The following is a 21607-nucleotide window of genomic DNA, read 5'->3' as shown; positions in this document are numbered from 1 at the left end:
TAGTAACCTTCCTTTTCTTCTTCCCCCCTTTTTTGGTACGATGTTTCTCACCCTGTTTTACTGTCGGCTGATCCGTGACCTCCTCATCCACACTTTCATACTGGGAGGAGTTGTCGGAGTCAGCCCTGTTATCCTCCCTCTCCATCCTCCTGATCTCCTCGCACACTTCCGCCTCCCCCGGGGCCTCAGTGACAACAGCCGATGCCTCAGAGGGGGGAGCAGACATTACCCCAGTTGCCTGAGGCTCTCCCTGCCCCCCACCCCCGCGGCGCCTTTCCTGCCTCCTTTGGTAGGCAGGATTCCGGGCTCTGTCTCTCTTCACCGACCCCTCAGCCCCTCCCCCGCCGCTACCACCTACCGCGGCAGAGGTCGAACCGCCAGAGGTTTCCCCCTCACGGCCTCCCCCCACCCGGCCAGCAGCAGAATTGGAGAAAGAGCGAGGGCAGCGGCTGTACGGGTGACCCAGATCACCACACAGGTTACACCGAATATCCTTACAGGATGCAGCGAGATGGCCTACCCCGCCACACAAGGCACATTTCTGCACCTTGCAGCTTGCGCTGAAGTGGCGGGGATCACCGCACCTGTGACAGACCTTCGGCTGCCCCTGATAGAAGATCAGGATCCGGTCCCTTCCAATGAACGCAGAGGAAGGGATGTGGGTGACCGTACCCCCTGAGACCTTCAACTTCATCATGAAGGTCCAGCCCCCTGACCAAATACCAAATTCGTCCAGATTTTTTTTTGGGACGTCCGTGACTTCCCCATAGCGGGAAAGCCACGTCAGAATGTCAACACCAGAGAGTGACTCATTACATGTTACAACGGTCACCCTCTTCACGCCATTTTGGCGAGATACCGCTTGCACAGCGAAATCTCGCCAGCCGGGCTCCCCCTTCACCAGCTCGTAATTCGACCAAAAGAGCTCAAGCCCCTCTGGCCGCACGAAACTGATGTCAAAGAAGAGGGTGGCCGCAGGATGAATCAGGGCAAAGATATCAACTACCCCAAAGCCCATCTTCATGAGGAGCTCCACCACCCTGCTCCTGGGTGGGCAAGCTTCACTGCCCCTCCAGCGAAGACGGACTACATTCCTCCTCGCCACCCCCTGCCCGGCTGTCGGGAGGGACCATACAGTTTCCCCTTCCCTTTTATCTTGGAAGGCGGCCAGGCCATGTCTCTCCAGCCAGAAAGACAGGTCCACCTCTCTTCCCTCTACCATGATCGACCGCTCTCCGTTTTTTAGGGCTTCCAGAAAACGGCGCTGCAAAACGCCGTCCCCGGAACCCAGAGGCGAGGAGACCCCCCGATCCCCCCGTGAACCCCCTGGAGCCCCAGCCACCACCCTCGCAAAAGAAAGGGGGAGGGGAGCGACTGGGGGGGCAGATGGACCAGCCTCCCCCCCACCCCCCGCACCGCCATCTATACCACCAGCATCCGTACCGCCATCCGCACCATTCACACCTTTCGCACTTGCAACACTTGTGACACCATTCATACCCTCCCCCACATCCCCAGCACACAACACACCATCCATACCGTCATTCATTTCCACATTCGCCACGGCCACATTTATCCCAGTATCATTTTTATTAACAATCAGATGTTTTTTTTTTTCCCTAACCTTCCTTCCTGCTGGGGGCTCCTGCTGCACACTTCCTGGTGCAGCACATACTGTCGTCCCCAGGGGTGCCGCTGCCCCTTTAAGGCCCGCAGAGCAGTGCTCAACAGTCACACCGCCCCGCCTGAGCCCAGGAGCAGCAGCATCCCCTGAGCGCTCTGCGGCAGCCGTTTTTTTAACTTTATTACTACTTGGAGCAGGGCCGGACTCTGCCACCGGACCCTGCTCCATACCGGGACCACAGTCAGGACTTTTATCTTCAGGCACCGGAGCCCCCGCACCACCAGATGACGGTAAGTGGGCAGGGGACTCCGGCACCCCTTTGCCGGCTTTAGCTGCCACTGTACTGTTGTTTTTTCGAGTGGGCGGAGCCACTCGCGGCGGACCCGCCGAGGCCACGCCCCCCCCCGCCGACCACAGCACCAGCAGGCGGGGCCGCAGCCGCACAGGCCACGCCCCCACCGCCGGCCGCGATCACAGCGGGGGGTCCCGCGACCACCGAGGCTGCGCCCCCCCCGCCGGCCGCAACCACAGCGGCGGGTGGGACAGCAGCCGAGGAGGGCACACCCCCCCCGCATGCCACAACCACAGCGGGTCGGGCAACACACGGGGAGGCCACGCCCCCCTCACGGACCGCAGGCACAGGCATGGAGGGGACAACTGGGGCCGCAGCTGGGGAAGCCACGCCCCCCGACGCCACCCGCACCGGAGACCCCGGGGCTCGCCCAGGGCCCCCCGCGGTACTGACGCCAAGGGGCACGGCACCCGCACCAGCCGCCACCACCGCTGACCCCCTCAGCACAGGCCACTCCCCCTCGGCGTCCAGCGGCGGCGGGACCTCCGGCACAGACCCATCGCTGGATCTGCGCACAGGGGCACCCGACCTGGCCACGGACACCGCCAGGGGAGCGACCAGCACTTTGCATTGTGCCTTTACTTTAATCGCGCCCTTTCCTGGTCTCCGGGTCCCCAAAAAAGATCCAGCCTTTTGAGCGGATCCGCATGTGGGGGACCCGGACACCCCAGCTCTCGCCGCCGGAGATGCGGCCCCGGCTGCCCACACACCAGGTGCCGGGCCAGCCCCCCCTGCCACAGGGGACTTAGCCCGAGCACCACCACCATTAACCCCGGCACTGCCGGCACCGCACTCCATATCACTGCCCGAATCCGAGACACCACCACCAGGCATGGTGCCCCGATCCGGGCAGACCTTCCTCTCCCCGCTCCCTCGCTGCGGACCCACAACAGGGCCCGAGCCGGGGTGGGTAGCGGGTTCCGCACAACGGGACAGGGGAGCCCCAGGAAGGGGGGCGTAGACAAACTTCTCCACCACTGATGCTTTTGCCTTCTTACGCTTTTTCCCCCTCCCGGTTGCCTCATCCTCGCAGACCTCATCCCCAAACAACAGCTCGCCAAACCGTGCTGGGGACTCGATCTGCCGCACTTGCTGCAGGATGAGGCAGCCCCCCTGACTGCTAGTACCACCGCCATCCTCCCCCTCGCTCCCGCTTTCCTCCGAGTTACTGGAGTCCGACGGGAGGGCCACTTGCTCAGGGGCTATCCCGCTATACGATACCTGGGTGCTGTTATTCCCCAGGCCTTCAGGTGGATATGGCGCAGATGGACCGCCATCTTCCTCCTCTTCCTCCACCTGGTCGGGGTCTCCTGACCCCTCAGGAGACCCACCGGTCATGGCCCTAAACCGGTCGTCATTTCTTAGCTTCTCCTCAAAGGGGCCGCTTCCCGCCAGGATCTCCGCTCTACGGTCTTCCAGGGAGACTATAGACCCCCTCAGCCTCTTCACCGTGGCGGCGACCTCTGCTCTCCTTGAGGCAGGGAGCTTGCACTTAGCAGTTGCCCTGGCTCCCTTCAACTCCTCCCGGAGTATCCTCAGCTGTTTGGCGGCCTCCTCGTATTCGTGGACGTGCGCGCGTATTCGGGAGCCGTAGGTGGTAGTCGGCTCCCCTGCCGCCTTAGAGCCCCATATCTGGGGGCTCACCGCCGCACCTCCACTGGCCGCCTCTCCTCCTCCGGGAGGAGGAACCGCCACGGCCACGGCCTTAGGGGTCCCCGTCTTCTGGGGCCTGCGGCCCCCCGAGCTTTTGCCACTTTTTCCCATGGCTTTTTGGTCCTGGGACTGGCTAGATGGTACACGGGGCTTCTTGGTGATATGCAAGGCCTCCCACCCCCAGCCGGCTTGCACCGGGGGGTGGGAGCCAGGGGCTCAGCCCCGAAGCTCAGTCCCAGGAACAGTCCTTGCTTCCTGGGAAGGGGCAGGCAAAAAGTCCCAGATGAAAAATCTCCCTTCCCAGGAGCACACGGTCCACAGCCAAGCACACAGCCGACCCTCTGTTCAATAGCCACGCCTCTTCCTCTGGAGCCCGAACCGCTAAACTCACAGACTCCATCGAGGTGTCATTTCGAAGCCAGCGTTCCTGAGAGGTGTGCTAAGTATTTTTCGTGTCGATCGGATTTGTAGTTTTGGCGCAATTTGCGTTTGAAAAAAGTGTCTCAATGCATTTCAATAGGGAAATTTTCCAATACGTTTATAATGGGCCTGATTTCTTAGGCAATTTCTAAAAATAACTGCCACCTGGCTGATTACCTCATTGATATGCGCAGTGAGACCCAGTTACTATGCCAACGCCTAGAAACTCTACATCAGCCCACCAGGTCACAAGTTTTGTCAGATATCAGCTCTTAAAGTGACAGTACAGCACAGTTACAAAGCACTATCTGTAGTCTTATCATTATTGCCCCGCTCACCAAATCGGACCCAGCCCACCAAATCGGACCAGAGTGCCCCCGCTTGCCAAATCGGACCCAGAGTGCCCCCGCTTGCCAAATCGGACCCAGAGTGCCCCCGCCCGCCAAATCGGACCTAGAGTGGCGCCGCCCGCCAAATCGGACCCAGAGTGGCGCCGCCCGCCAAATCGGACCCAGAGTGGCGCCGCCCGCCAAATCGGACCCAGAGTGGCGCCGCCCGCCAAATCGGACCCAGAGTGGCGCCGCCCGCCAAATCGGACCCAGAGTGGCGCCGCCCGCCAAATCGGACCCAGAGTGGCGCCGCCCGCCAAATCGGACCCAGAGTGGCGCCGCCCGCCAAATCGGACCCAGAGTGGCGCCGCCCGCCAAATCGGACCCAGAGTGGCGCCGCCCGCCAAATCGGACCCAGAGTGGCGCCGCCCGCCAAATCGGACCCAGAGAGGCGCCGCCCGCCAAATCGGACCCAGAGTGGCGCCGCCCGCCAAATCGGACCCAGAGTGGCGCCGCCCGCCAAATCGGACCCAGAGTGGCGCCGCCCGCCAAATCGGACCCAGAGTGGCGCCGCCCGCCAAATCGGACCCAGAGTGGCGCCGCCCGCCAAATCGGACCCAGAGTGGCGCCACCCGCCAAATCGGACCCAGAGTGGCGCCGCCCGCCAAATCGGACCCAGAGTGGCGCCGCCCGCCAAATCGGACCCAGAGTGGCGCCGCCCGCCAAATCGGACCCAGAGTGGCGCCGCCCGCCAAATCGGACCCAGAGTGGCGCCGCCCGCCAAATCGGACCCGGACTTGCGCCGCCCGCCAAATCGGACCCGGACTGGTGCCGCCCGCCAAATCGGACCCAGGGTGGCGCCGCCCGCCAAATCGAACCCAGAGTGGCGCCGCCCGCCAAATCGGACCCAGAGTGGCGCCGCCCGCCAAATCGGACCCAGGGTGGCGCCGCCCGCCAAATCGGACCCAGAGTGGCGCCGCCCGCCAAATCGGACCCGGACTGGCGCCGCCCGCCAAATCAAACCCAGAGTGGCGCCGCCCGCCAAATCGGACCCAGGGTGGCGCCGCCCGCCAAATCGGACCCAGAGTGGCGCCGCCCGCCAAATCGGACCCAGAGTGGCGCCGCCCGCCAAATCGGACCCGGAGTGGCGCCGCCCGCCAAATCGGACCCGGAGTGGCGCCGCCCGCCAAATCGGACCCGGGGTGGCGCCGCCCGCCAAATCGGACCCGGAGTGGCACCACCTGCCAAATCGGACCCAGAGTAACGCCGCCCGCCAAATCGAACCCAGAGTGGCGCCGCCCGCCAAATCGGACCCAGAGTGGCGCCGCCCGCCAAATCGGACCCAGGGTGGCGCCGCCCGCCAAATCGGACCCAGAGTGGCGCCGCCCGCCAAATCGGACCCGGACTGGCGCCGCCCGCCAAATCAAACCCAGAGTGGCGCCGCCCGCCAAATCGGACCCAGGGTGGCGCCGCCCGCCAAATCGGACCCAGAGTGGCGCCGCCCGCCAAATCGGACCCAGAGTGGCGCCGCCCGCCAAATCGGACCCGGAGTGGCGCCGCCCGCCAAATCGGACCCGGAGTGGCGCCGCCCGCCAAATCGGACCCGGGGTGGCGCCGCCCGCCAAATCGGACCCGGAGTGGCACCACCTGCCAAATCGGACCCAGAGTAACGCCGCCTGCCAAATCGGACCCAGAGAGGCGCCGCCCGCCAAATCGGACCCAGAGTGGCGCCGCCCGCCAAATCGGACCCAGAGTGTCGCCGCCCGCCAAATCGGACCCAGAGTGTCGCCGCCCGCCAAATCGGACCCAGAGTGTCGCCGCCCGCCAAATCGGACCCAGAGTGTCGCCGCCCGCCAAATCGGACCCAGAGTGTCGCCGCCCGCCAAATCGGACCCAGAGTGTCGCCGCCCGCCAAATCGGACCTAGAGTGGCGCCGCCCGCCAAATCGGACCCAGAGTGGCGCCGCCCGCCAAATCGGACCCAGAGTGGCGCCGCCCGCCAAATCGGACCCAGAGTGGCGCCGCCCGCCAAATCGGACCCAGAGTGGCGCCGCCCGCCAAATCGGACCCAGAGTGGCGCCGCCCGCCAAATCGGACCCAGAGTGGCGCCGCCCGCCAAATCGGACCCAGAGTGGCGCCGCCCGCCAAATCGGACCCAGAGTGGCGCCGCCCGCCAAATCGGACCCAGAGTGGCGCCGCCCGCCAAATCGGACCCAGAGTGGCGCCGCCCGCCAAATCGGACCCAGAGTGGCGCCGCCCGCCAAATCGGACCCAGAGTGGCGCCGCCCGCCAAATCGGACCCAGAGAGGCGCCGCCCGCCAAATCGGACCCAGAGTGGCGCCGCCTGCCAAATCGGACCCAGAGTGGCGCCGCCCGCCAAATCGGACCCAGAGTGGCGCCGCCCGCCAAATCGGACCCAGAGTGGCGCCGCCCGCCAAATCGGACCCAGAGTGGCGCCGCCCGCCAAATCGGACCCAGAGTGGCGCCACCCGCCAAATCGGACCCAGAGTGGCGCCGCCCGCCAAATCGGACCCAGAGTGGCGCCGCCCGCCAAATCGGACCCAGAGTGGCGCCGCCCGCCAAATCGGACCCAGAGTGGCGCCGCCCGCCAAATCGGACCCGGACTTGCGCCGCCCGCCAAATCGGACCCGGACTGGTGCCGCCCGCCAAATCGGACCCAGGGTGGCGCCGCCCGCCAAATCGAACCCAGAGTGGCGCCGCCCGCCAAATCGGACCCAGAGTGGCGCCGCCCGCCAAATCGGACCCAGGGTGGCGCCGCCCGCCAAATCGGACCCAGAGTGGTGCCGCCCGCCAAATCGGACCCGGACTGGCGCCGCCCGCCAAATCAAACCCAGAGTGGCGCCGCCCGCCAAATCGGACCCAGGGTGGCGCCGCCCGCCAAATCGGACCCAGAGTGGCGCCGCCCGCCAAATCGGACCCAGAGTGGCGCCGCCCGCCAAATCGGACCCGGAGTGGCGCCGCCCGCCAAATCGGACCCGGAGTGGCGCCGCCCGCCAAATCGGACCCGGAGTGGCGCCGCCCGCCAAATCGGACCCGGGGTGGCGCCGCCCGCCAAATCGGACCCGGAGTGGCACCACCTGCCAAATCGGACCCAGAGTAACGCCGCCCGCCAAATCGAACCCAGAGTGGCGCCGCCCGCCAAATCGGACCCAGAGTGGCGCCGCCCGCCAAATCGGACCCAGGGTGGCGCCGCCCGCCAAATCGGACCCAGAGTGGCGCCGCCCGCCAAATCGGACCCGGACTGGCGCCGCCCGCCAAATCAAACCCAGAGTGGCGCCGCCCGCCAAATCGGACCCAGAGTGGCGCCGCCCGCCAAATCGGACCCGGAGTGGCGCCGCCCGCCAAATCGGACCCGGAGTGGCGCCGCCCGCCAAATCGGACCCGGGGTGGCGCCGCCCGCCAAATCGGACCCGGAGTGGCACCACCTGCCAAATCGGACCCAGAGTAACGCCGCCTGCCAAATCGGACCCAGAGTGGCGCCGCCCGCCAAATCGGACCCAGAGTGGCGCCGCCCGCCAAATCGGACCCAGAGTGTCGCCGAACGCCAAATCGGACCCAGAGTGTCGCCGCCCGCCAAATCGGACCCAGAGTGTCGCCGCCCGCCAAATCGGACCCAGAGTGTCGCCGCCCGCCAAATCGGACCCAGAGTGTCGCCGCCCGCCAAATCGGACCCAGAGTGTCGCCGCCCGCCAAATCGGACCCAGAGTGGCGCCGCCCTCCAAATCGGACCCCCAGGGGCCCCACCCCCAATCGGACCCCGAGGGGCACCGCCCACCAAATCGGACCCCGAGGGGCCCCGCCCCCCAAATCAGACCCCAAGGGGCCCCGTCCACCAAATCGGACCCAGAGTGACCCCGCCCACCAAATCGGACCCAGAGTGACCCCGCCCACCAAATCGGACCCGAGTGGCCCCGCCCACATTTTCTGAAGATTAAAATAAAATGGGCCCTAGGAGGCGCAAGTGGCCTCAGCAGGTCCCCAGGGGTTAAGCTCAACCCTGAGGAGCTACAACTACCAAACCGGCACCTGAGGGGCACCCAAGTGTGAAAGTCTTACAGGGGCAGCCCGGGCACCATTCCAAAGCACTATCTGCAGTTCCTTCAGGAAATACCCATCTAGTTATGACTGCTCACCCTTTTTTTTCATGGAATCTACATGCAAAAATATTTGCACGCAGGTCAAGCATTTCTGTAACCAGATGCTTGGGGGCTGCACGGAATATAGTGGACCACATCTGAAGCTTGTGCACCTCTGATTTACATCAAAAGTTAAGAAGATAAATTGCTTGTATTGGCCCTGAGAAAGGTGGCATTCACAATAAATCTCTGGGCAAGGTTGCCATCTTTATGCCCTTAACAGTGGCATTCATACCATAGTGGAAGGGTGCATCCAATGGATCAAAGCCTCATCCATTGCGTGCTCACTAGCTCCTTTTTCTGTGTCTTCAGAGAGGACAGCATTCAGCATATACTGTAACCATTATTTAATATTTTGATAATATTTTCTTTAGTTTATTGTATCTACTTCTAATTACTATGTGTGAATATTAAATTGGACCAATAATAAAATGCACAATTGTTCTGATCATGCAATATAAAATAAGAAAAGCATGGACAACAGAAATGCAAGTATTTTAATGCATGTTAATAATTGAAATAATAACAGTCTAACAATACCTTACTTCTTATTCTTATGGTTGTAGTCTGATATCGAAAAAGTGAAGGAAACAGTCCAAGCCATCCTTGACTTTTTGGTAAGTTTTGTTTTTAAATGACGTGTTCGAAAATACTATAGACTATAGTAGCTAAATACGAAAATGTGCAACATCATAATTATATACTCAGTTATTATAAGTGCAGTACTACATTAAATTACCTTATAGCTGGATCCGAAAACTTGACTTAGGCTATGTTCACACGATGCGTTTATTTAGCGGATTTTTTATGCGTTTTTTCTATTTCTGCAAATTTTCAGCTGCTTTTTACAGTACCAGCAAAGTTTATGAGATTTCAGAAATGTTATGCACACAGCTTGGCTTTATGTCCTCCGTATTTTGTGCAAAACCCTGGGTTTTGGAGATGGAGCATGTTACTTCTTTCAGCGTTTTTTTTCAGCATATTTCACCTATTGAAAGCAATGGTGGTGCAAAAAACGCTGAAGAAACACTAAACAAACGCAGGTATCCTCAGCTTTTGCTACATCTTTGGTGCCAAAACCTGATGAAGTAGAATCAGATTTTTTTATACCCTAAATTTTATAAACATCCACAAGAGACAAATGTACCATGACAAAAACACAGGAAAAGAACGCACAAAAATGCAGCAAAAAGCGCAACAGAGACTAAGCGAAACCTGCTTTTTGCCACAAGTTTTTTACTGCCAAGAAAGCAGATTTTGCCTACTGAAATAAATGCAACAAAAACACAACATGTGAACATAGCCCTAGCCATATTTCTAACATGCAATGAGAAGTCAAAAGTCAACAAATCCCTAGCCAGTCCAAGTAGTCAGTGTGTTTTATCTCAAGCAAAGCCTGATGTAAGCATATATATAATTTGCATATTTACATAACATAAATACTTATGTAGTAGTAAGCCTTTATTTGTCAGACGGCTCAATACTTTTTATTACTTTTACTGTTTATTAACAAATCCATGTATCAAGTTATCTGACAAGTTATGAATTGTTGCACGAGTACAGGATCAGAACAAATATCAGAACAGGAATGCAGCATCGGAACCACCATCAGTACATAAATACATCACTAGAACCATAATCAGTACATGAACACATTAATAAAGCTACCATAAGTATATGAAAATAGCACCAGAATCACCGTCAGTACATGAATACATGACCAGATCCACCATCAGTACATGAACACATCGCCAAACTTAGTACAATGATCAATTGCAATGTCAATTCAGTCCCATATACAATTGTATCACATGAAACTACTACTCCCAGTGTGCTCTAAACAATGGTAAAGAGATACTGGGAGTTGTTACCAGCCATTATCAGATGGCGGACCATACAGGAACCACAGTACTAATGAGATGTAGTCAGCATCACAAATTAACATTTACAACCAGTTACTGGATGTCTCTTCTGATAGAAGTTGTTCTTTTTCTTTCCTTCTACATCTTGTCTAGATGCCATGATGACTTTTTATATCCAAAGCAATTCTCTGAAACCTTACATCTTCTCCGGTCTCCTGTAGCACACACCAACTCGGTACCCTTAAAAATAACAGCATGATTATAATGTTCCTGCATAAAGATAGTTGCCCTACGTTGTGCCCTTGAAGATATAATTGCCTCTAACTATGCCCCCTGCACAAAGTGTGTTCCCCACACTGTCACACTCATTGAACATGGCCTCCACACTGTCTTGTCCTATAAAATATTGCTTGCATACCATCCCCCTTATGAAATATAACTACCACTACACACTGTCCACCCTAATTAGCTATAACTGCCTGTCTGCCCTTATTAGCTATATTCACCACAATCTCTGCCCTGGTTAGCTATAGCAACTACATTATCCCTTACTTAAGTATTCTTCCCCAAACTGAGGACTCCCTTTTCACACTGCCCCCTCACACTGTATCCCCCATACAGCTCGGTCTCTATACTGTACCCACTACTCACTTTTCCCCTCTGCATGCTATCCCATATACTGTGCCATCATACAGTCCCTCTTTGTTGCCCCCTCTCTATACTGTGCCCCATACTGTCTTCCCATATTGCCAAGTCTCTATAGTGTGACCCCACCTCACACTCCCTCTTCTACATTTTGTCCCCTCCATACTTTGCTATCACGCTGCCCATCCATGCTGCCCCCTCTCTATACTGTGTCCCATACTGTGTCCCCTCACAGTGCCCAAATTCTATATAGTGTCACATCTCTTACATTTTAACTGCTCTAAATACTATCTACTCCATACTGTGCCCTCATACCATTCTCCCATGCTGACGCCTTTCTACACTGTCTGTCATCTTGTCCTTTCATACTATCCAGTCGCTATACTATGTCCCTTTCTCACAACTTCCCCCCCCATATTGTCCACTTACACTGTCCTTCACACTCCCACTTCTCTATATTGTCCACTCCCACATAGCTTAGTCTCCATACTGTACCCCCTCACACTCACCATCCCCTCAGACTGTCCCCCCCAAAAAAAACTACCGTTTCTCATGCTCCATTGGTACGCTTAAGTTACTGCCATCTTCTACTCCTCTGTAGTGCAGCAGTGACAACACCAATGTGATCTGATAACCTCATCACGCTGCTGACATTGCATTGACCCTGGAAGTGATCAGAGCTTTGACTCTACTGGTATCTGATGTGAGTGCAATTGAATTCAGGGAGTTGTCCTTTTACATGTTTTATGAGCGAGCTGTCAGTCTAACAACCGGCTCGAAGAATGACCAATTCCCACTGCCGGGGAACGGCAAAATGCCACCTGGGAGACATCTCAGATGACCACAGTGAGGGCTCCAATGATGACCTTCTAGTTTCACTCCAGTAATAATTGTGCTGAGCTACTCATATTATTCTTGTTTGATTGGTTTATTGCCAAGAGCATAACGTTTGTAATTGTCGCTAACAGTCCTACTTTTTTTTCAATAGTGTTTTTGATTGAAATGTTAACAATTCATTTTTCTTCTTTATAATTTTACAGCTTGAATTAAATTGTTTGCCTGAGGAGGAGTTACTTGACCTAGAAGTAGTAAGTTTTTAATAGTTTTTTTTATCAAGGAAAATAATTCGTAATAAAAAGAAAATGTGTTTTTTTACATTGTCATGGCAATTATTATTTTTTTTTTATAATTGACTATTTGTCCATATAGAATGGAATATCAGCAAGTAGGATAAGGGATAACTTATTGATCAGTGAGAGTCCAATCTTTGAAACACTCATCAATCCCAAAAATGGGGTTCTATATAACTCTGTCTGGATAGAGGTGCACATGCTCGACCTCCACTTTGTTCATTGTCTCTGAGTTTACTGGAAATAGAGGGGCTGTGTACATGGCTTTCTGCTAAAGACCCACAGAGACTAATCAAACATGCCCACCTCCACTCAATTCAGAAAGGGCTCTCCCATTGTCAGGATTGTTGGGGCATATACCCTGATTCCAAAGATGTATCATTTATTGGGCTGCTTGCTGTAGTTTTGGCAAAATCACTGTTTTATCAACAGGACATTATAAATAGAGGACTAGTAAGCCTGCTGTCATGTAGTCCTCTATATTCATAAGCTCTGTATAACCCTAGGCCCACTACTGATTGGCAGCTTTCTGTCTATGCACAGTGTACACAGAAATCTGCCTATCAGTGGTGTAGGCGGAGTTAACCAGGGCTTAATATTCAAAGAAATGGTACATCTGCAGCAGATAAAACTGTGATTTTATTAAAACTGTAGCAAACAGCCTGGTAAGTGATACACTACTGGAATAAGGGTCACTTCCCCTATATTATGCTGCTCTCCGATGGCGTTACAAAAAACTGGTGACAGATTACCTTTAAACTCTTTGGAAACTTTGCCCATTCACTTCCCCCATATTCCAGTCTTCTTCGTCCCCTGATACCTCTTAGAATCATGATTGATAAAGACCCATCGAAACGTCACATTTTATGGCATAATAAAAAAGAATTTTTCACTTTCACCTTGATTGGATGCTGTCCTTCACTTCAACCTCTTAGAATCTGTCATTATGTGCCCCACAAAAACAGTCTATCAGGCAGAGAGCAACAGTTTTCTAAACAGGAGACTGGTCGCATATAAGATAAGGTTATTTTAGAGGATTTTTTTCCATATATACTATCAGAAACTAAAGGTGTTTTATGATCTACACTAAGTAATAAAAACTAGTCCAATTGCCAATCCAACAAAACGGTAGTACTATGGTAGCACAACAGATGCTGATGTAAAGGTACCATTATATGTATAATTTTTCCACTGACAGCGTAGTAGATAGGATCGTATAAGAGGTGGACAATTCTTTTTTTTTTCTAATTAATTTTAATTGGTTTTATAACAAAGGTATCCAACAATAAGAAAGCTGTTACTATTAAAGAGCAAGAGATGTTGACATTTGCCGTAAATACTAATTACTCAGCAAGATGGAGCCAAGACATATAATTTAAGAAACTTGGTGACGGTGTGACTAATAGCCAAGTAGTCTTATAAGATCTACAAACTTAAGAGAGCAGTGGAGAAGGGATACAACCGGGGTAGGAGAACGATAAACGATGGGAGACTTAGAATAAAAGGTTTGGAATATGACCATGGGGACTTGTCGAACAATAATCAGGCATACAATGCGCCAAAGTTGATGAGATATCTGAGAATAAAGGTGGATGATGAGATTCGTAGGCAGAATTAGGTGCAAAGGATATAGATTATTTCAGGATATTTTAGTAAGCTGGGTAGGATAGGGTAATTTCCCAGTGAAACCATTTAGATGCGGTTGAGCTCCTTTCTGCTTGTGTTTGAGCTTTCCAAACGGTGGGCCGCATCTACAGTATCTCTCTAAACCATTCTCCCATGGAGGGAGGGTCTCCAGACTTCCGGTGACAGGGGATTATCGTTTCCACTGTTTGAAGGAGCAGGCGTAACAAGGTTTTCCTGTAGACATATCTGGACATAGGGAACATGTATAATGAGATCACTGCCGGGGTATTTAGGAATTATCACTCCTGCCACCTCCTAGATACAAATTCGTATTTTCTTTATTTTCCTTGAGCTCTAAAACCACATGACCCTCTCATTAATCTAAGTTTCCATATATTAGAAGCCTAAATTAAAATATTATATATACTGTTCTCCACTCTATGTAATCAAGTCTGTTGGGTTTTTTTCAGAAAAAGTTACCGGCTGATGTACTTGATGAAGTGAACAAATTGGGTCAATCTATCGTAAGTTGTGTTTACTATTGCTATAAAGCTAACTCAGTAATATACATAATTACTAGATTGATTCACAGGCGCTAAGACATGGGTATCACTTGATTGGATTACTTCACTCAGCTCATTAATATTTGTGAATGTATTTAAAGGTGTCCAGATTAATAGTGTTTACTACTCACTTTTAAAGGGATTAGCCAATCTCCATGGTTCAGGAGTGCACCGCTTTTCTGCGTCCCAGCTTCCTGCTTTCCAGGGGGTGGTGCGCTTCTAATGATTGACAGCTTGCACCAGTAACATTGCCATGCCGCTGGTTCAAACTCTACATTGTCCCATGCTGGAATCAAGGACTGCGTTGTTTCTGCAGCATTCGAGCACAGTAGCACTGGAGGATGATGGATCCGGACAGCTTCAGAACTGTGCTGGCAAGCAGTGGGCAAGAGTGCCCTCTTTTCCTAGAAAATCAACCACCTCTGATAGACTCCAAAGGTGTCCGGTAACCTAAGCAATACGCAGTAACCTGTAAAATTAAAAATCCTTCCAATCTTTAAAACGGAAAGGATTTTTAATAAGAGCTAAATTGTAAGGTTGCTTGTTTCTACAAGCATTTTGAAATTTTACCCATGTAAAGCATTTTAACGATTGTGTCTGCCCCTTTAAAACATTTTAATAATTTACACAGTCTAAATAATTTACATCTGTGATTTACTTCCTATTTTCTCCTTAGAGCTTGTTGAATGGACCCTCCCAAGTTTGCATCCTACATTGGATCTGTGAGACCTAAGGGTACCGTCTCACAGTGGCACTTTGGTCGCTACGACGGCACGATCCGTGACGCTCCAGCATCGCACCAGTATCGCTCCAGCGTCGTAGACTGTGGTCACACGTTGCAATACACGGCGCTGGAGCGATAATTTCATGACGTATTTGCGATGTAGAAGCCGTTGGTTACTGTGCGCACATCGTATACAATATCGTGCACACCTTTGTTACATGATGCAATCATGCCGCCACAGCGGGACACTTGACGACGAAAGAAAGTTTCAAACGATCTGCTACGACGTACGATTCTCAGCGGGGTCCCTGATCGCAGTAGCGTGTCAGACAGTGCGAGATCGTAAGTATATCGCTGGAACGTCACGGATCGTGCCGTCGTAGCGACCAAAGTGCCACTGTGAGACAGTACCCTAAGGCCTCATTCATACACCCAATTTTTTCACTTACGTGAAAACTGGATCGAATATTCTGATTAGACTCTGATCACAGTGTGCTATGAGTGTCATCCAATTTTCTATCTGTATTTTTCTATTTCAAGTGTTACAATGGTGTGATGCCAAATGACCAAAGCTAAAGGGAATTTGCCATTGGATTTATGCTGCCTGAGGAATGAGCAGCATGAACCTGAGACTGGCTGTGTAATTGCAGTCAGGCATCTTTTGCTCAGCTTACATTTTGATAAGCCATCTGGGAACATAAAGAGAGATGAGACCAGTCTGAAGATGCCCCTGATTGGCTTCTCCCCTCCCCGCTCCAGTACATTGGCAGGTCTTTCTCATATGTGTATATAGGGAGGGACCTGTCAATCAACTGGACAGTGAGGGAAGCAGCCGTCCGGGGACCGCACCAGACTAGTCAGATCTCTCCCTTATAGTCTTTGGCTGACTTTTCTGTTGTCTCTGAAGCACTATAGTGTTTTGAATCCAGAGTGAAACGTACTTTGCTGTTATCATGTCAGGCTCTGACTCTTACTGCCCTTGGTTCAGGTAGAATGAATCTAATGACAGATTCCCTTAGAAAAACAAAATGAAAGAAAGGAATGGGAATCTTTATTAAGCAAAAAAATGTGTCTGTTAGTTTACACTTATTTGGCACGCTGATTATATGTGTGATAATAAGAACGTTATCTTTTCTATACCTCTAGGTCTCTGATACTTTAGAGGACCTCAAAGTCATGATGCCCACAGTATGCAATAATGTAGTAATAGTAGACACGGCACTCTGGGCTTCTTGGAGGTGCACAAGTTAGGTATCCAACCCGTCAAATATAGGCAATAAATTACTTGGCACTCAGGAGATCTTTTTGCAAGATAAGAAATTCATTTATTTAGTGCATCCAGTTCAAAATTAAACGTTTTCGGTCTAATCACAAGACCTTCATCAGAAACCGTTTTTTGAGTACTGAAATACATATGCAAAAAAACACAGAGATTCTTAGAAAAAATACATGATGCACAGTATAAATACATGCATGATACATTCTGCTCAAAAGAAAAAAATACATCACTTGTTCTGTGACAGACAACAATTGTGGCGGTCTGAGCGGATCCGGCCTGGTGTTCCGTGAGTCGTGAGCCTCGTGCAGGAGATGCTAAGGACTGTGAACGTGTTTAGGAAAATTGTTGTGAAGTGAACGTATCAAGTCTTGCCGAAGGACTGTCAAAGAGGGATGCAGACTGACCACCCCTAAAGGATACAGAATCTGAAGTGACCTCCCAAGACACAGGGTCACAGGGCTAAAGTGCAAGGTGAACTGCCTAAAACATAAACATATCAACACATGAATACATATAATAATGCCGTTGTGCAGGTATCGTACAGAGCGACTAGGCGTAAAGCCCTGTTGAGCATACTGTAATAACAAACCAACCCTTAAGTGTGACCACCAGGAGCCTGTATATATTGATCATAGATATGTAGGTATAACCACATAGTGCAGTGCACATAACAAGGGTAATATGCCCCCCACATAACAAGGGTAATATGCCCCCCGAGGTCTCAAAATAATACCTGGAAGCCACAAAACATATGTGTGGGCCCACAAAGGTGCCAACGTCAGACGGAGTCCGGGAGAAAGAAGCACCTGAGAAACATAACAGGATGGAGATGCATGACATAACCCATGGCACTGACTAAGTTGCCCAAAATGAGAATACTCCCCTAATGTAATAGCTGTTACCTTGAAAAGTCTGGAGGTATGGGAGATAAGCGCTGCAGGGGGGCGAGACGCTCGCAGGGGCGGTAGCGCTATAGAGGAAAGAAGCAGGGAGTAGGTAAGAGGGCCAAGGAAAATGCAGGAGGGGGGACGAGGGCGAGCGCTGCTAGGAGGGGGTGCTGCTGTACCTGTAACCTCTAAGAACACCGACGCCATGCTGCAGGGGTCGCGTTGCTCCTGGGACTGCTGACAAGTAGCGGCACTTCCGGGTGTAAGTGCGCGCTGCCAGAGGGTCACCTGACCCATCACGTCATGGGGGTCACATGACTGGAGAAGCCGCGCATGCGCAGTGAAGGTGCCGGCATAAGAGGAAAACCATAAAGATTTACGGGGCCTGCGCACAGGGGCTAGAGATTAGAAAAGCTGTGTCTATGATAGCAGAGGCCGTGTACAGGGAGAGCCACAGCGCAGGGTAGGCCATGTGAAGACCGGACCGCTGAATAGGAGGCTAGAGCTGATACATGGGCAAGACTGAGGACAAGCGTTCAAGACAGTCTGCCCAGTGGCAAAGATAGCCATGTCAGCCAGAACAGGTCTCTAAATGGTGGTCACACAGGTGCGATATAGAGATAAGGTTAACACTCTATATCAAAATGGCATAGTGTACCATGGGAGGCAAAACCAGTGCTCGGTGCATGAGGTGCAATTAACGATTCTGTGGAGGAAGAAAGGGAAAACATGAAACAGTTAAAACCGAGACATTACTAGTCAAACAAGGTCAATATACATCACCAATGTACTACAAACGTACACAGTGTATTACAAAAAAGCTGAGACGTCATAGTCCCTGTTTAATCCCTTTGGTTCTAGAGTCTGTAGTGTGTAAATCCAGTATGCTTCCCTCCTTTGGAGCATTCTGATGCGGTTTTGGCCCCTTCTAGGGATGTCTACCTGTTCTAGAACCTGGAACCGGAGTTGGGCAATGCTATGACACTTTTCAGAGAAATGATACGGGAGGGGGAGGTGCGTCTTATTACATCGAATGGTGGATTTATGTTGGGCTACCCTATCCCTCACTGTTTGTGTGGTCTCGCCCACATAGGCCAAACCGCAAGGGCATTTGATAAGATAGACCATGAAAGTGGATTCAAAGGTGTAGAAACCTTTAATGGGAATAGCCTTACCAGTTTGTGGGTGGAAAACAGAGGGACCCTTTTGTACGTTGCTGCACTGAAGACAGTTTAGGCAGGGAAATGTGCCTCGTCTCTGAGTTTGTAGGAAGGTTTGCTTGGGGACCACTGTGCCTGGGCCAACATCTGCCTTGACCAACCTATCCTTAAGGTTCCTAGGTCGCTTAAAACATGACAGGAAAGGCACTTTAAACTCTGGAATATTAGGGTAACTTTTAGTTAAAATGTTCCAGTGTCTCCTGATGGTAGACTGTACTAGGCCAGAGAAAGGGTGAAAAGTAGAAACAAAGGGGATTCTCTTTTGGTTATCCTTGGGTTTACTATTTGATAAATTCCATTTGGCATCCGTCAAAACCCCCCGGGGGTAACCCCTGTCAGTAAATTTATGTTCCATCTCAATAAGTCTGTTTTTCTGACATTTTCATCGGAGACAATCCTGTCAACTCTATGAAACTGCGACTTGGGAATGGAGTTCTTGATAGAGGGTGGGTGGCAGCTGGTGAAATGTAAAAGACCATTGCGATCTGTTGGTTTAGTGAATAAATCGATCGCCAAGTGGCCCTCCTTCTCCTTGTAAATCAAGGTGTCCAGAAAGCTGATCCTGTGTGTGTCATGTTGTATGGAGAATCTGAGTTCAGGCCAGATACTATTGATGTGTTGGTCAAAAGGCAGAAGTGATTCAATTGGACCGTCCCAGACACAAAATATATCATCGATATATCTCCGCCAAACCCTACAGTGAGCCATGAACAAGGGATGATTATATACGTAGTCATTTTCAAAGGCCGCCATGTATGCTACAGTGCAGGGGGGTGCTACATTCGCGCCCATTGCTGTGCCTTGTTGTTGGGCATAGAAGGTGTCCTGAAACATAAAGTAGTTTTCTTTAAGCACCAGGCCCAAAAGTTTGTGTTTGGGGGCGGTCTTTAACTTGTAATGCAAATCCAACACTAGATATATAAATTAACATGGTATAAGGCCGGGGTCACACTTGCGAGTTTAATGCGAGAAACTCTCATCAATTCCTGGCACTGCCGCCGTCACTCGGGACCGGAGTTTGTGGCTGCATGTATTTCTATGCAGCCACATGCTCCGGTCTGAACCGCCGGCGGCAGTGCCGGGACTTGATGCGAGACACTCACACGAGTTTCTCTCATTGAACTCGCAAGTGTGACTCCAGCCTAAGAAATAAAATGGTTAAAAGAACTGCCATACAATATCATTGTAATACTAAAAAATGTTTTGGAATTAGTGTTGGATACAGTGAAGGTAATTTATGTCATTTTTTTTCCATCCGAACAGAAAAAGTTAACTGGCCAAATTCTATCCATATAAGAGAAAATGTAAAAAAAAAGAAATGTAAGTATTAAAGCATCAAATGAAAATAGGTCTTTGACATGAGAACAGGGAGTGTTGCTAGACGTGTTTGAAAGAGGTCTCAATGCTAAAAGTCTTTCAGCGATTTCTAAAAAGGCGCCGTTTTAGACACTGTCAGCTTTATTCCACTGTCCTTAGAAAGTTGAGTGCAAGTAATATAATGTCTATGACCAACATACACCTTTATCAGGGAAGCGTCGGGGGTCATAGCCTCCACACTCTTACCCTAAGCTCAACTTCTGGCATGACTTTATGAAATGTGATATTTTTAGAATTATGGCTGCCCTCCAAAAATGGGTCGTTCTTACCCTCGAACGGGTGACATATAACGAGGAACTGTCAGGAGTAAAAAAGTGGCCAGTATTTTTCTTTCATTTTATACCTACTACTCCTCTAAATATTCCTTTGTTTTCTTCTTTTAAATCCACCATACGTTTCCAGAGATATAAATAAACTTTTTATTTTGTGCTAATTTTTATGATACTTACCCCCCCCCCCTTTGCTCATTGGGTAATAATGCAGAGCAGTCTAAGGTCACACCCTAGACCAGTGTTCCCCAACGCCAGTCCTCCAGAGCCACCAACAGGTCATGTTTTCAGGATTTCCTTAGTATTGCCCAGGTGATAATTGCGTCACCTTCACAGGCAATAATTCCATCACCTGTAATATACTAAGGAAATCCTGAAACATGATCTGTTGATGATTCTTGAAGACTGGAGTTAGGATCCTCTAGGGCAGCGTTCCCCATCAGCCACATCCACTTTTCAAGACCATTAAATTGAACTTTAAATAAAAAGGCCTGTGTCGTTAAAAAATATTTGGCAGATATTATCAAACCAAGGATATATTCAGGACAGAGAAATTGATATAAGAACAAAAACTTCCCAAATAGGTCCTCCTCAACCACGAGGGTCCCTAATAATTTTTTTTTGTCATGGGATTTTTCAGTGTGAAAAGACATAAACTTATTTTTTTTCATCCTCCTATATCATCTCCTAACCTTTTCTAAGAGGTCTAAGACTTTCTATTTTTTTTGCTATTATTATTTATGTAGCTAAAATATATTTTGCATTTTTTCATAATTTCTTAAGCAATGAATCTCTCCATTTCACGTTGAATTTTCTTGTCTTTTTCACTTTTTTTGTTTCCTTTATTTCCTCACCACTGCTTTCTTGCTTTACTATTTTAAGCCCTTTTTTGTCACTTATTATACAGTTACAATTTTAATTTAACCACATTGATTTTCTACTGTTTTTATCTTGTTTATTTACATATGATAATAATGATAAAAAAATGTGATATATCTTTTTCTTAACATTACAGGCATCAAAATCAATGAAGGATGCAAAGAAAATCTTCACTTTCAAATCAACGACTATCTTTAGATTACCTTTCAGCATAAAAAAGTATAAAAAAAAATAACCTTACCTAATCTTTCCTCACTGTTATACCCCTGGAATGATTACCAGATAAATCTACTGCAAACCAATGTACTGTGTGTGTGTGTTTTATTTTTCATACTTAAAAGCCTTAGTATAAATACTCAAGGAATCTCTAGCTGGTTTGGGTCAAAAGGTCTGAATTTTTGTGCTTACAAAACAGCAAATGTGGATGCATGGATAGGGGAAATAAACTCGAGGCTGTCATCAACTAATGTAGGCTAGAAAAAAACATGATGTGCATATAGTTTCCTACCGAGGCAGTTAAAAATATGACATCTTACTAATAATTATAGACATTAGAATTTGTGATACATTACAGATTGATTAAAGGGAATCTGTCACCAGGTTTTTGCTATG

The 21607-nt window shown here is 50.6% G+C and overlaps 1 protein-coding gene across 2 annotated transcripts in view; it reads left to right on the top strand.

Moving 5' to 3' along the window:
• LOC143788923 (uncharacterized) overlaps positions 1 to 21295 on the top strand; it is a 51415-nt gene extending 30120 nt beyond the window's left edge. The window contains exons 4-8 of one of the 2 annotated variants that reach the window (XM_077278883.1): positions 9101 to 9151; positions 12082 to 12129; positions 14268 to 14321; positions 19734 to 19790; positions 21132 to 21295. In XM_077278883.1, coding sequence (XP_077134998.1) covers positions 9101 to 9151; positions 12082 to 12129; positions 14268 to 14321; positions 19734 to 19766 — 186 coding nt within the window. In that variant the 3' untranslated portion in view covers positions 19767 to 19790; positions 21132 to 21295. The remainder of the gene's footprint in view (positions 1 to 9100; positions 9152 to 12081; positions 12130 to 14267; positions 14322 to 19733; positions 19791 to 21131) is intronic. The other variant, XM_077278884.1, reaches the window with a different exon arrangement.
• The last annotated feature ends 312 nt before the right edge of the window (positions 21296 to 21607 follow it).

Source organism: Ranitomeya variabilis, chromosome 8 (genome assembly GCF_051348905.1).
Source record: "Ranitomeya variabilis isolate aRanVar5 chromosome 8, aRanVar5.hap1, whole genome shotgun sequence".
Lineage (NCBI taxonomy): Eukaryota > Metazoa > Chordata > Amphibia > Anura > Dendrobatidae > Ranitomeya > Ranitomeya variabilis.
Note: the sequence above shows the minus strand (reverse complement) of the source record. Positions and strands in the feature narration are given on the sequence as shown.